Raw genomic sequence first — 15,046 nt, forward strand, 5'->3', positions numbered from 1 at the left:
GGCGAGGGAGAGCTCCGGGTTTCCCAGCACCTCCGTCCTGTCCTCGCCGGGCGCGCTCCGCTTCCGGGGCAGCCGGGATGGGGCTGTTCATCTCCCGGCTCGTTCGCCTGCCCTGATCAAAACCCTCCCGCAGGTGTCCCCATGGGTCTGCCCTTATCCGCAGATCTTCGCCCGGTGTGCGGCCCTCCGGGCCCTCCGCCGCGCCCGCCCCTCCAGCACCGCCCTCCGCCCGCGCTCCCCGCCCTCACCGCCTCCAGGCAGGACTTCATCCAGCCCCACACGCCCCTCACGCCACGCCCCCAACACACGCACACTCACACACGCTTGCACACACACACAGATGCTCACACATACCTATTCGCACACTCACGCGCTTGCGCACACACACACAGACACACACATAGACACATGCACACACTCACACACTCAGCCCCTCATCTGTCGGTCTCTGCTGCCCCGTCTGGCCTTTCAGGAAAGCAGCCCCCCCACCCCTCCCTCCCCGCTCTGGAGGGGCAGCGTCCCCCCCACCCCCCCGCACTTGTCGCTGCTTGCATTCCTCCAAACCGGCCTTGCTTCACCCCGACTCACCCCCACATCCCCACCGCCAGCCCCGCACGGGGCGCGCGGGGGCCCTTCAGAGCCCTTCCCTGAAGAAACAGGTGAGCAGAGCAGACCAGCAACGACGTGAGGGGACAACGCGGTGTTGTGTGGCTCGGAATGAAAGGGCTCGTGCGTAACCCCGTTGTCTCCCCCAGCAGAGCCCCTTCAAGCCCCAGATGGGAGGAGCGGGGACAGCTTCCCCCAAAGCCGGTGCACGGGATTAATTCGTGGGAGCCTGCGACAGCGGCAGCAGAAGAGCCACGGCTGTGCGTGAGGGAAGCTGCATGGAAACGGCGCGTTCCACAGCCCAGGCTGTGCTCCTGGACAGATGCGCGTGTGCCCCGTCTCCTTCCTCTCCTATGCCACCGCACACAGTCTCCTTCTAGCCCTGATTTCGCGGCCTTTCTCCATGGCTTTCCCTGAACCCTGGCAGGGGTCTGGCTTCCCCGGCACCGCGGCCTGGCCGCCCCCTGCCCCTTGACCCCCAGAGGCAAATCGGTCCTGTGACTCATGAGCCCCCACCAACACCCGCACCCACTTTCCTACCGACCTCGTCGGGGCTGTGATGGAAATAGCAACGCAGCCGCCCAGAAGCCACCTCGGTGAGGGCCACACAGTTTGGCTCGGCCAGGACCCGCTCCTCGACTCTCGCAGCTGCCCTCCCCCTGGGCCTGGGTCCCCCCTGCCGCCAGAGGCCCCTCGGCGAAGCAGCTCAATCCACGGTGAGTTCCCCCTCGGGGAGGTCAGGGCAGCCACTACGAAAGAATTTATCTCTTCTTTTAGGAGAAATTGTGTTTCATCCCATCTTATTAAATTGGTGAAAGAAAAGAAGGAAAATTTTCCCAGAAATAATGCTCGTACAAAAGAGAATGGGACTAGAGGTCTGTGTGTGTACACGTGTGCGCATGGGAGTTGTGTATTTATGTATGTCCTATACATGTGTATATGTGCCCAAGAGTGTGTGTTTCTGTAGGTGTGCGTGTGTAAACATGTGTGTCCACACATGCACATGCCTATACCCGCCTGTGCATACGTATGTCCGCGCATGTATTAAATGTGTACACGGATGCACCTGTGTCTGTGTCTGTCTACAGGTGTGCGTGTGTGTACCAGATGTGTGTGCTTGTGTGGATGCCTAAACATACACACACCACACAAAGCAACCGTGCATGTGGCAAGTGGGATATGCCGGAGAGCTGGAGAGCCACAAAAGGTTTTCTTCCTTTGTTTTGGGTTATTCTCCATTTTTTTTAAAGCTCCATCATAAAGGACTGTGGGGACCCTAAGAACAGCAAAGACAGTCACAGCTCCTAACCAGACTGAGACCAGTGGGAGAACCTCCCGCCCAGAGTACCCAGCTAATTTGGGAATTACTCCTTACACAGAAGACCATGATTTGCAAAGAATGGTCTCTCCCGAGAACATGCCTTCCCACCCGGCAAAGCCTCTAGGCACGGGGGCGGCTCCCTTTCCCCCAGCCGGCAACAATTTATTAGATCAGAATTGATCTGCAGGAAACACCACAGACACCAGCCCAGGCCCTTACGGAAACACCAGACAATCCTAATTTTCCGCGTGCAGGAGGGACTGAAGACAGAAGAACGAAGGGGCAGGAGCAGAAACAAAAGCAGACTGCGGGGGGGCGGGGGGGGGGGGTCACTGATAAGGACCGTAAGTGCCGTCGGCAAGTGTGCGCACAGTGCCAGCACTGTCTCGCTCCCAACAGTCCTCACTGCCGGGTTATCCTGCACAGACAGGCCGGCAGGAGCCCCGGGGCCAGCAGCCTCCATGGGTGCCCCAGCACCGCACCTTGCACCACGGGGGCTCTGATGAGAGCACCCCGCCTACACAACCCAAGGAAGACATGCTCATAGCCAATGCTCATAGCCACATAGAGCTAGAACGCTTGGAGGCACACGGTCAGCTGGCAGGCATGGCATACCACATGGCCCCCAGCAGCCCCCAAACCCCTAAAATTATGCCCAGCGAGAGGCCACGCCACACCTCTTGTGCTGACACCAGGAAAAGCTCTAAACCAAGGGAGCACAGTGAAGCAGGCGAGGCACGCATTGGGGGTGTGGTGTCCGCACGCCTCGGGCTGCAGCCTTGCACACGAGGGGGTGTGCCTCGCGGCGATGGGATTCCCTGGGCCCTGAGTGCGTTGCGCATGTACAACCTCAAAACGATGTTATGAGGCTCTTCTCCCCGAAAAAGAGAGACAGAGAAAAACAGCGTGAGTGAAACAGCAAAGAAGACTGAGTGCGCGCGTGAGCCGCAGACGCGGGGCCGGCTCCGGCGCAGCCAACCACAGAGAAGGAAAACAGGCGCAGACCCGCAAGCACGGGGCGACAGGAGCAGAGCTGGGACTGGGACAGAGATGTCAACACATTCCAGCAGAGCAGAAACAGGCCAAGGCCATGTGCCCCACAGAGGACACTGAGCACAGAAAGTCCACTTGCCCGCGGAGCCCAGGCCGACTGGCAAACTGCGAGAATTAGGTGCCAGAGAAGGCAGAGGTTGGAAATGAGGTGGGAGACAGGGAGAGGTCGCAGGTCTGTGCAGAGAGTGGTCAGGCCCTCCCAGGGCCCCACACCGACCCCCAAGCCGCCAGGCAACCACCTGGCTTCTCCGCCCCTATTGGAGACACATTTCTTCTCTGGAGAGAGAGACTCTTAAAAAATCCCGGGACTTGAAGACAGCGGAGGAGAGGCAGGAAACACAGATGCAAACTCAGGGAACTCACTAATTCATGGTGGCATTGCAAGCCCCTTCCCTGCCTGGTTCCCAGACTGGCAGCACCTGGGAGAACCCAGCCTGTGGCTCCAGACCTCAGTGCCCAGAGAGGCTGAATCTCAGAATTCCGCAACCAAAGCCCTTGGGGGTGGGGGGGGGGGCGGGGTGAGGAAAATGCAGCAGGTGGCAGGGGGAGAGGCTGAATCCTCATTTAGCATATGAGGAAGTCAAAAGACAATCGCCCAAACCTGACAAAGCAATTAAGAGCAGAGGGACACGTGGAGAAGACCAGAGGTAAATCTCAGCACTCGGGAGTGACCAGCGGCGGCTCCTGGGACGCAGGCCTGAGCCGAGGGGCTGAGGTCTGCTGCTCCTTCTTCCTAGCCCTTTAGGGCCTTTTGACTTATTAAACTACGTGCATGGATATTTTTGACAAAAAGGAAACCAGGGAAGGAAGTGGAAGTGGGAACCGGGAGCAAGCAGCTGCCTATCCCAGGGAGGACAGACACAAGGTCCGTGCCCAATGAAAGCCGGCCCAGCGGCTGCTGAGCACAGACGAGCCCCCCGCTCCCCCCTGCCCACCCACAGAGGGGACAGCAGCGGAAACCTCCCAGGGGAACCAGGGTCGCAGGGACCTGGGCAGCCCCCCTGCCACATGCAGGGTTCCGGAGAGGCGGCCTCCGCCGGCGCCCCCAGCTCCAGCTCCTCTGCAGTCCGTGATTCCGGATAATGAACTGGAATCTGGGACAGACCACTTCCACACAGAGGCTAGGGATTTCCCCACCACTGTCGAGACACCACACACTTTATCCATCAGGATCCAGGTCACGGCTAATTCCCTTCCTCACTGGGAAAGGTCTCAAAACCACAGGACCCTGAGGCACATGCCTCCCGGGAAGGTCCCGGGGCGCGGGGCGGATGGGGCGTCGCAGGAGTCTCCGGCAGCAGACACCACAGCTGCGAACCCCCTCGCACGCCGCTCGCTCTTTGGTTAATGATGATAGTTTGCACTTGGTCAAGGATTCGCTCAATATCTTAGGCAAATACTGAAATGGATCTAACATGACACATCATTATGTTAATTTGATAGCAGGTCCCCAATTCAGCAAAACGCAAAGGTCGCCACATTGAAATGACTGCTGACCCAGTTTATTTTTTCTTTGCAGCCACGAAGAACAGAGTCCTTGAAGCGATGTAGGTAGAAGGGCTGCCCTGTCAAACTCCGTCCCCCAACAGAACCCCCTCCACGCACACGCGCGTGCAAACACACATCCAGCCAATCCCTGGCCCCCGGCCCTGCCCAACTAGACACAGAAAGAAGCTGCTATGAGAATCTTTTTTTAAATCGTCAAATACAAGCAACGTGAAATTTACCTTTTTTACCACTTTCAAGTGTGCAGTTCACGGCACTAAGTTCAGCCACAATGAGGTGCAGCTGTCACCGGCCCCGTTCCCAGAACTTTCTCCTGTCCCCAGGAAATGCTCACTTTGCATCCCCGTCCCCCAGCCCCTGGCTCCCACCCGTCTTCTCTCCGTCTCTGTGAGTCTGACTCCCCTAGGGCTTCACTTAGTGGAGTCACACTTAGCCTCTGTGGCAGGGACACTCAAGGGAGTGAGGGTCCTCGAGCTGCAGCCAGGCTGCGGGAACCATGTGTCAGGACTTCTCCGGGGTTTACTTCTGCAAAGTCTTTAATCACCCAAAAACGGCCTCTCCAGGTGACTTTTGCAATTCTATTCTGGTCTCTCAAGAACCCTGCCCAGTAACAGGGGCTGACCAGGGATCCCATGCCCTGCAGGGGGCCAAGGGTCAGCCCCAAGGGCCACTTACGGAGGCCCTGACACACAACAGTGCCGACTGCACGGGGACAGGCCTGGGGCTGGATCAGGCTGGCTTTCCAGCTGCAGCCCCAAGCCCACACCCTGGTTCTGCCCCGAGCCTGCATCCTGCCCTGTGCCCCATCGAAGTTCCCCTGTGCACTAGCCATTCAGAGACAAAAGAGGCAGCGTGACCCAATGGCAGGGGCTCCCATCTCCCCGTGGAGGCAGGACTGCCGTACAGATGAACTGTCACACAGCTGGCGATACAGCACATGTGGGCAGCAGAAGCTGAGAGCGACGAGGCCACTACAGGTTGGTGCGTCTGCGGGGCCTCCCAGAAAGAGGTGAGACTCGAGGGACAGACAGACTGGGCTGGACATGGAGCGTTCTCGGTCTGAAGGCAAAAAGTAGGGGACACGGAGATGTGTTTAGGGAGCAGGAAGCAACTACCTAACTAGCAGGTGCTTTGAGGTGGGAATCAAAGGGAAGTACTGAAGAAGATGGTTGAGGCAGGACAGCGACCTTGAACGTGACACAGAGGGAGACTTGTCACATAGGAAATCTCCAAGGCATTGGAGGGGAACATGGTGCCACAAAGGAGCATTGCAGGGCAGCTGGTGCAGGGAGAGGGTCCAGCCCAGAGAGGGAAGCGCCGCGGGAGGGGTTCCCCTAATCTAAGGTTGACAGTGGTGGTACGGGCGACCTGGGGGACTGCAGACATGGGCTCCTGTCCAGAACAGGGGCAGAAGCACCCGCTACCTCCATGCAGGGACAAGAGTCCTGGGGTCGGGGGAGGACACGGTAAGAAAGAGCAGAGGACTCGGTGGCCACCCTCCCGCCCCGCCACCACTGGGAGCACAAGAAACAATGGACAGTGAGGTCCAGGAAGATGAGAGAGGGACAGTGGGGTGTCTCCGGGTGTCACATCGGTCTTCTCGAAACTTGGGTCTCACTTCCCTTCTCCCGCCTTCCGGAGTCCCTCCCTAGACTTGGCTGTTTTACTGCTCATTGACCAAGAAGCACTCAGCGCTCATTATAGGAAAATTCTATTATTAGACCTTTAGTGCTTCAGTGTTAGGTGCTACCTATATAAATCTAATTAATTAATTAGATAATTAATAGCATCTTCCAGCTTCCTTCCAACCAGTATACACAAGATTCCTGGGAAGGAAAGGCTTCCAGTTCCATCCAGAGCTTTGCATGTCCCCGATTTCCAGGGAGGGCTGCACGTTTCCCAGGGGAGGAGCGATGCCTTCTTGGGATTGCTGAACTCTGCAGGCCGCCTGCCTGGGCCCTGCTCCACTCCGCAGTCTGCACTACGGCAGGGTGCCGTTTTCCCACACTGCCCGCCGCAGGGAGGCTAAGTCCTGTGCTGGAGGGCAGCATGGGAACGCACCTCACGGACACACCTGAGCTGTGCTCACTGACACAGGGAAGCTTGGCCCGGCACCTGGCTCTCCCAGGTGGCTCAGAAATCTTGGCGATGGGAGGTGGCGGGGAATAGCGAAACCCCGCATTGGACCACCTTCAAACCCGACACCCACACAGTGGGACAGCACAAAAGCTAAGATGAAGAGCTTTGCAGGAAGATAACCATGCGCTCAAGTTCCAGTTCCAACATCTGCTGTGCCATCTTGGACAGATCGCGTACCCTCTCGGCATCTCGCTGCCGGGCAGGGCCGTTGAAAGGATCTAAGAGCACAGCACCAGGTCAGCTAACCAATCCGGGGGACACACAAAACAGAAACAGAACAGAGCAAGCCCAGATCGCCTCCTTCACACACTCAGACACGTCTTCTGTCTCAGGCTCATTCGCGCCACCGATGCGCACTGAGGCCCGACGGCATGTCCAGCGCGGTCCCCGGCACTAGGGATACCCCAAGAGCACACCAGCACCGGCGGTACTGTCACTTTGGGGGAGAGGAGGTCAGATCAAGAATAAACGAATCAGACACATAAAAAGATGAAATACATCGTGTGTCAAACGGCCGCAAGTGCTCTGCAGAAACATCAGGAAAAAGAAGAAAGGAGGTCTGGCCGAACGGGAGGGGTGTGGTTTTAAACAGCGTGTTCAGGGAAGACCTTGCCGAGAAAGTGACACCAAATCAAGGCCAGAAGGAGGAGCTGGAAGAACATTCTAGACCGAGGGAGGGGGCTCCTCATTCTAAGACTCTGAATTCACCTGGTGGGGTGGGGAGTGTGGAGCTCCCCAGGGCCCCCAAATGGTATTATTCCAGTGCTGAGCACACAGCAAGTGCCAAATAGAGACGTCCTGAAGGGTGATTTTTCAAACTGCCATTTCCAGAAGGTCCCAGTTGCTGATAATACAATATGGGCTGTTTAAACATTCAACACTCCACGCTGTCACGGGGCCGCCACCGCCCCCGAGGCCCCCAACCCTGGGAGCCTCCTTGTAGCACACCTCATTATGAAACAGGTGAGCGGGGCTCCCGGGACCTTCTCTGTAATTAGGACAGTATCTGGGCAAGGGCTATATTTATAACCCCCAGCCATCAGCAAGCCACCGAGACAAGGCGGGTCCCTGTGCAGCTCCCTACACCAACATCTATATGTGAACTGATTACCACAATTAATTTAATAGGGATTCCTCCACACAAACAATGTATCATTTTATTAGGAAACTCTATAAATGTCAGTGGTGCAATTCATTTTTATTAATTTTCCAAAATGAAATTAGCAGTGGCGGTGGCACACAGAAGTCGCATTGCCTTCTCATTCAGCGGAGTATTGGTGTCATTAATTCCTTAGTACCAGGAGGCCGGTTTGTATGAACTCAGCAGTTAACTGCACCAATTAATTTCAATACTAGGGACGGGAGGGGGGCACCCAAACTCAACTCAACAACTAATTTAGGAAGGTCCTTGAACAACCACAGCAACTTTTCCCTCCTCCTGGGACGAGAAGCCTTCAAGTGTAAACACGGAGTGGGTATTATAATACTAATCGGAAACGTTCTGTCTTTACCCTCTGCCTTGAGGAAAGAAATTCATCTTCCTGAAGCCTGGAGGGACTCTGGCAGATGTCTCTGAAGTTGCAGCCTCCGGAGGGCCCAGGGACTGCCCCTTGCACACGAGAGGAATGGGCACGTCCCCGGGCAACCACACTGAGCTTCCCAGCGTGCAGAGAAAGCCATATCACGAATACAGTCTCCCTCGATCCTCGTGATGGCCCAGTGAGGACACCGGGACATCGAGTCCATCTCATACATGGAGAAGAACAGAGGGGCTTTTAATGAGGCGCTAAAATGACTTTCTACAAGTCCCAGAGTGATCAAGGGACAGGGCTAGGCCTCAAACCCCGGCTTGTCAATATCCAACTCCCCCCGTTCCCACTCAGCGGCACGCATGCCCCTTGTGCCTCGGGATGGGAAGTCTCCTGGCTCTATTTATACTCCAAAAAGTCAAGTGAGTCAGGCATGACCGTGAGTGACATTCACTTCTCAACTCAAACCCAAACTCTGAAGGCTGAAACACGAGGCAAAATCCCTGCTTGAAATGTTTTACCCATCTGCAGTCGGGGGGTGTTCTAAAACACAGCACATGTCTGCGTATCTGAACTTGGATGTGTGGCCCGGGACGCGTCCCGGAGAATCTCACTCTCTAGCTAGAGGAAGCTCTTCCCTTCCACTTAGATTCAAGGAGGGTTCTGCTGAGGAGTGAGGGGCGCACAGATGCTGCAGGCTGCTTGAGATGAAGGCACTGCTGGAAGTCAGGAAATAGTGCAGAGACAGAAATCCGTCAGACTCGCTTCCCCTACCCCACCCAGAAACCAGGGCAGCAGTTCTCAAAGTGAAGCCCCAGACTGGCCGTGTGCTGGCTCCTGGGAACTTGTTGGGAAAAACGGGTGCCCAGGCCCCACACCAAGACCAGTGAATCGGAGACTCTGGGGAGTCTCCGGGGCCCCGGCGTGTGCATTTCAGCAAGCCCTTCAGTGGAGCCTGGTGCCTGCTCAAGTCTGAGAATGTCCGCCCTAGAAGAAGATGTCCCCAGAAGAGAGAAGAGCCGAGTGTGTCAGGCTTTCCACAGCTGGGGACACGGCTGTGTTCCCCAAATAGCTGACGCATCACCACTCACTCAATCACTCCGCTCTCTCCCACACTCCGCGGAAGAAAGTCATTCCGGGCCCTGCTCCTATTGGGCTTGGCCACAGGAACGGCTTCAGCTAATGGATTTGTGAGCGGGTGTGACCTAGGATGCCACATCCCGCAGGACCCTCATTATGCCTACGCGGGTTGCCTTAGTCTTTTAAGCCCCTGCCATGCTCCATCACCACACGTCCCAGGCTATGGAGGCTTCCTCAGCCCAGGTCCCAGAACAAAAAGACCCATGGAGCAGTCCTAAACCCAACCAAAGCCACAGCAAACCCCACAGTACGTGACCAAAGGGGGAAAAAGTCTGCTGTTCCGAGTCACTGCATTTGGAGCTTGTTTCTTAGAAAGCATGACTGCAACAGAGCTGGCTAATGCAAACCGCCTGGTTTTAGAGCAAAGGAAATCATGGCCCCAGAAGACTGAGGCATTGAGAACATCCTGCAGAGGGACAGGGGCTGGAGGGGAAAAAGAATCAGTGCCAACCCCGGGCCCCACCCCTGGCCCCACCCCTAACCCCACCCGTGGAGATGCGAATCTCAGAACTAACTTCCTCCTCAATATCCTCCGACCTCTTCCAAAATGGACCTTTCTGTCCTCATCAAAATGATGCTAACCAGTAAAAACCGAAGCCTAATAAAGTTGTGCAAAGTACCATCCAGAACGAGTAAACAGTCTAGAGGCTAAGACCCTCTTTCCTCCATGGCTCAGAAAGCATAGCGGTCGAGGACCTGGCCAAGGGGGTAGAGGACACACAGCCCCGCCCCTTCCCTGGGTCTCCATTAACCTACCTGGAGAACTGAGTGCTTGCGCCCTGACTGAGACTGAGCTTCTGCCTCTGAAGTCACACCCACCGCCCCATCACTGTGGGAGCCGCGCTCCAGCTGACATGCATCACACCAACGAGTGCCTGGCGCTGTCACCACTAATGGAAAGGGGATGGCAATTGCTGGCCATGGGTTTCCAAGGCTCTAAAGTGTAACATACCAACAGTGATACCGGAGGGCAGGAGAGGAAAGAAGAGGCTGCCCTTTAAACACACCCTAAGCCCCAGCCTCACCGTGGTTTACACAGCAACGTCAAACCCCCCCCCCCCCCCCCCGCAGGACACAAGCCGGCCTCATTGTCCCTGATCCCCCATGGCCCTGAGCAGTGGCAGTCGGAGGTTCAAGCTCATTCACTGTACAATAAACCATAATCGGAGCCCCTGCTTCTGACTTGGAAGATCTTCTCACCACCACCCAAATTAACTCGACCTTCAGTTGTAAAGCACGTTGGGATGAACACGCACAGTTAAGGTAGTTTCCCATAGAAAGAGTGGGCTTCTAGAGAACACTGGGGGCAGGTGGGCACATTCCCAAAATAAACCTCCCCTGATGTTCCCACCTGCCAAGGCTTTCAAAGCCACCGGTTGGGGGGCCCAGTGTTAAGCCATCCCGTTAAAAGTCCCAACTCATGTGACAGCAGCCGCACTGTTCTTAAGCTGCCTGATTGTGTTCACGGCCATGGCCGTAGGTCTGCTCATGAGGTCTCAGTGTTGCGCCCTATCAAAGGCATGACGGCACACTCGACTTGCCCATGAACTGACTTGCCAAACCAGGTAGTCAATGAAAATCAATCCATTTACCGTACATCGCGGAAAAGCTGCGAGATCTAGGACATTACCTTGTCTTAGGGGAGGTGGTTAGCCATTCTTCGTGCTTCTCAAATGTTATTAAATAAGCTGCAATTTCCTGAAACAGAAGAATAAAACAATAATAACAACAATTAGCTCACATCAGCTCCCGAGGGGTAAGAAAGTTCTCATTCCTTCCTAGCTCTCTCCTCCCTGGCAGGGCTGGACCCCCATCTCTACTGCAAAATGCTGGACTTGGAGGGTGCTTCTATTTTGAATTTGTTAAGCCCTTTCCGTTCAGCCCGCCGTACAATACTGATCAACGCTCTGCATTTCAGAAGATGAGTCGGTAGCAAGGACAAAGCTATTGCTCTGTGGGAGGAGAACCTCAGACACCATTTCAGATACCAAACGTCATTAATTTGAAGGCGGGACAAACACGTGCCAACAACAGGTCCGCACTCATGCAAGGTCTTCATTGGGAGGTTTCGTCTGTCTTCTTCTGAAGCCAGACTCATCTTTCACCACTGTCATGGGAGACGTCATGTTCCCGCCACCCGATTCCCACACCCCTGCACCAAATCACGCAAAGATTAAAAAGGAAAGATAAAGCCATGTTCCAGAGCGAGAGCGAGAGCGAGAGAGAGAGAGAGGTTAACCTTTCCCCCACTGATAACTTAATCTATTGAGTCGTGCTTCTGAAAGAAGAACCATGTCAGCAGAGTTTAAGGCAAAGATGGAGAAAATGTGGGCACCTGAAGGTAAATTAAATATTTATAAACACAACAACATCGCTGCAGATAGAATTACTGATTTATTAATAATTTCCATAAAAAGCCAGTGGGCGACATCAACATAAGTCATTGCTCCATCTCTGGGGCATGATATGGCCCATTACTTCCAGCTCCAAACGGATCTGCTAACATGAAATTGGCAGGGATTGGGAGTTAAATTAAGGCCGGACTAGTACACATTTCCCTTGATCTTGGTGATGATACGACACAGAGCTGCTGCCCCTGACTATCAAAACATGCAGAGAGGGGCCCCCGTTTCAACTTTTTCCGCAGCTGGGGTGCCCAGAGGGCTCGTGGTGATGCAGCCGCCCATCCACCCAGAGGCCCTAAGCCCCACTCTGCTGTGAGCCTCCTCCAGACCTGGACATAACGGGACTCTGACCTCTGATCTGTGACCAGAGACACTCAACCTGCCCTTGAAGCAAAGAGGAGCCTCTCTTTGGAGGTTAAGGCAGAAAACGCCCCCCACACAGTGTGGCCTGAAGACCACAGGCTCAGGCAGAGACCAGGGTCTCATATCATCACAGACACCAGCCACTACTCCCAGGTGGCCAGTGAGGTGACCCAGAGTCCATATCGCCTCATTCCAGAAGCCCACATCTTTCACCAAAAAGCTGGCAAGTGGAAACCCGGGGACCAAATGGACAGGTTCTTCTCACTGATGGCCACTAAAGAAATGGATGGCACCCCACACTGGGTCACGAGCTCCTCGAGGGCAAGGAAGATGTCATCAGTGATGTATCCCCAGGACCTAACGGTGTCCTGACAGGTGTTGGTTAGGCAGATGGATGAGTGGGTGGGTGGGTGGGTGGGGAGAGGGGAGAGGAGGAGGAAGAGCGGGCGTGAGAGAAACAAACGGGCAGGTAGAAGTGAGCCCGTGTGGCCGCGTGCCCGTGTTCTGCGGCTACATGTGCTCGTATAGGTTTGTTATTGGATGAAGTCATAGCTCTAAAGCAGCAAAATGCAGCGGCTCCTAAATAAACCCTTACCAGGGCTTTCATGACCTCCACGCCATGGCAGCAAGGTGACGTAGTGTCACGGTTAAGAGCACAGGCTTCGGAAGCAAACGGACCTGGCTTGGGGCACTGGCGCTGCCACTTGTTAGCTGTCTGGTCTTGAGCCCATTGCTTACCCTGTAGAAACCTCAGTTTTCTATGAAACGGAGAGAGGACCACCTCGTGGGGCTCTTACAAGGAGCAACAAGTCCTAATACTCTGGCCGGCCCGAGTGGCGCACAGCAATGGCCCCCCCAGCCCCGCCAACCACAGCTAGTGCCGTGCTCATCATGGGGCCCTCCTGGTGTGAGCTGCCATCCGGAGGCCCCCGATGAGGGAGCAGGTACCAAAGGGGTGCGGCCCCGAAGCTGCCGGCGCTGCCAGGCTGACCTCCACCCAGCCTCACCTTGCATCCCTCCCCATCCCCGCGCCCCATGCCCGCAGGGAACAGTGACATCACAGTGACCGCTGAGAGCTAGCTAGAGTTGATCTTTCCGTGGATCTATTGATGCCCATTTCGCTTCACAAAGCACGGACCGCCGGCAGTGGCTGGACTCAGGGGGTGGGTAAATTGAGCCACTTATGTGTATCAGTCCATCTTCCTGATTTTCAGAAAACCTGGCATCCAGAAAAATAGTCTGTGGCAACCTGAATGCTTCAGATCCACGTCCTTACCCAGGATCATGCCGAGAGCTAAGTGACCCTTACTGGCCCGGAAAGATGGGGGCACAGCACATCCCAGCCACCTCAGACTTATCACCGTGTTCTGAAGACCCAGACACCCAGAGAAGACCTTCATGAACATCCCTCGGCCAGCATTCACCCCCAACCCAGCAGGACCCCCCACGCTACTGTCCTTCAAAGAAAAAAAAGCCCTGGACCTTATCGCCTTCAATATTTACCCTACAAATCCTTGTTGAGCTCATTGTGTGCTAGTCAGTGAACAAGACCAGTCTGAGCCCTGCTCTTAAAGAACCCATGGTCAAGCAGGTGATAGAGACAGCATGGTAGAGCAGCATAAGCCCCATCCCAGGGTTACCTGCCCAGTCAAGTCTGTAGACACACCCAGCGGGACATGCTGGGCCTCCTGAGCTGTTGTACGAGCGAGCAAAGCCACAGGAGGTCACACTGATTTATGAACTAACCTTTGAGCACTGGCCACTGCTTCTCTACCCCCAAGGTAACAATATCTCCCACACAATGTCCGTTGATGGGGCACTCATCCCCCCTTAAGAGCAGCATTTCTGAGCAAAGGAAACTCAATGTCCAGACCTAGGCACTTGCCTCTGTGGTGTTCTAGTTGGTTGCCTGGCTTCCGGCTGGACTGCGCATGTCTGAGTCACCTGTCCACTCCCAGGCCCATGCTACCCAGTCCACACAGCAGGTCTGTGGTCTGATGCAGGTCTTGGTCCACCTCATCATCGGCTGAGCAGACCATGGGCCAGACTCCCCCTTCCCAAAGCTAAGGAACATGTTGGGAAAATGGATCTATGCACGTGCCAAAGAACCACATAGAATAATAGATACTAAACAGCGTAGAGCAACGTGAGGGTCACCAAAATCCAGAGGAAGGAGAGCCAGCCTGGCCAGGGAAGGGGACGGCTTTGGGGGGAACAGAGACCTCACCATCTGCGTCATCATCACCATCATCACAATGGCTAACGTTAGTATAATGACGTCTGAGCCCAGGTACCGATCGAGGACTTTAGGAGGAATCATCTCCCTTCATCCTCATAGCAAACTTTGAAGCAGGAGCCGTGCCTGTTTCATAGGAGGGAAAATTGAGACACAGAGCAGTTAGGTGGCTTGCCCAAGGTCACATGGCTAATCTCTGTGGAACCAGAAGTCAAACCAACGTGGAATGGTTCCAGAGCCTACACTCTCCACTATAGTTCTGAATTTATGATGTGCTCAGAAGGAGAAAAGGAAACCAGCATGTAGACAGTCATGCTTTCTCCAACACGGTTTAACAGCTTTCTGCTTCTCCACTGACCCAAAGGCACTTCACTGTCCCACCACCCTTCGGGGGACCAAGGGAAGCCAGGCTGAGCACCCGTCAGTGGGATTCTCTCTTTCCAGCAGGATCAAGTTTATTTTCACCCAGAAGCCCTTGTATGATTCATGGGACCATCTACACTTCAGGAACGGGGAAAATCCCCTATTTTCAGAAACCATTTACTTAAAATATCTTACAATGCAGAGAATAACAACAGGCAACAAGAGAGACAGTCAAGCTGAAGAAGGAAAGCGGTTTAAGACAAGAAAAGGAAGAAAAAGCTCTGAAGCCTGATGGTCTGGCCTTTCCCTCTTTCCCTCTTTCCCGAAAGCTTCACTGACCCAGGCTCCGAGGAAGGCAAATGGAGAGAGATCTGGTCTACCTCAT

General features: G+C 55.0%; 1 protein-coding gene across 16 annotated transcripts in view; it reads right to left on the reverse strand.

The window, feature by feature from the left end:
* Positions 1–15,046, reverse strand: part of CAMTA1 (calmodulin binding transcription activator 1) — an 821,619-nt gene that overhangs the window by 532,075 nt on the left and 274,498 nt on the right. For all 16 annotated transcript variants that reach the window (XR_004276407.1, XR_004276406.1, XR_004276405.1 and 13 more), the window contains one exon: positions 10,925–10,992. Coding sequence is in view for 8 of the 16 variants with exons in the window: in XM_032303260.1 (XP_032159151.1) it covers positions 10,925–10,992 (68 nt within the window). In the remaining 8 variants the exon portion in view is untranslated. The remainder of the gene's footprint in view (positions 1–10,924; positions 10,993–15,046) is intronic.

This window comes from Mustela erminea, chromosome 10 (genome assembly GCF_009829155.1).
Source record: "Mustela erminea isolate mMusErm1 chromosome 10, mMusErm1.Pri, whole genome shotgun sequence".
Lineage (NCBI taxonomy): Eukaryota > Metazoa > Chordata > Mammalia > Carnivora > Mustelidae > Mustela > Mustela erminea.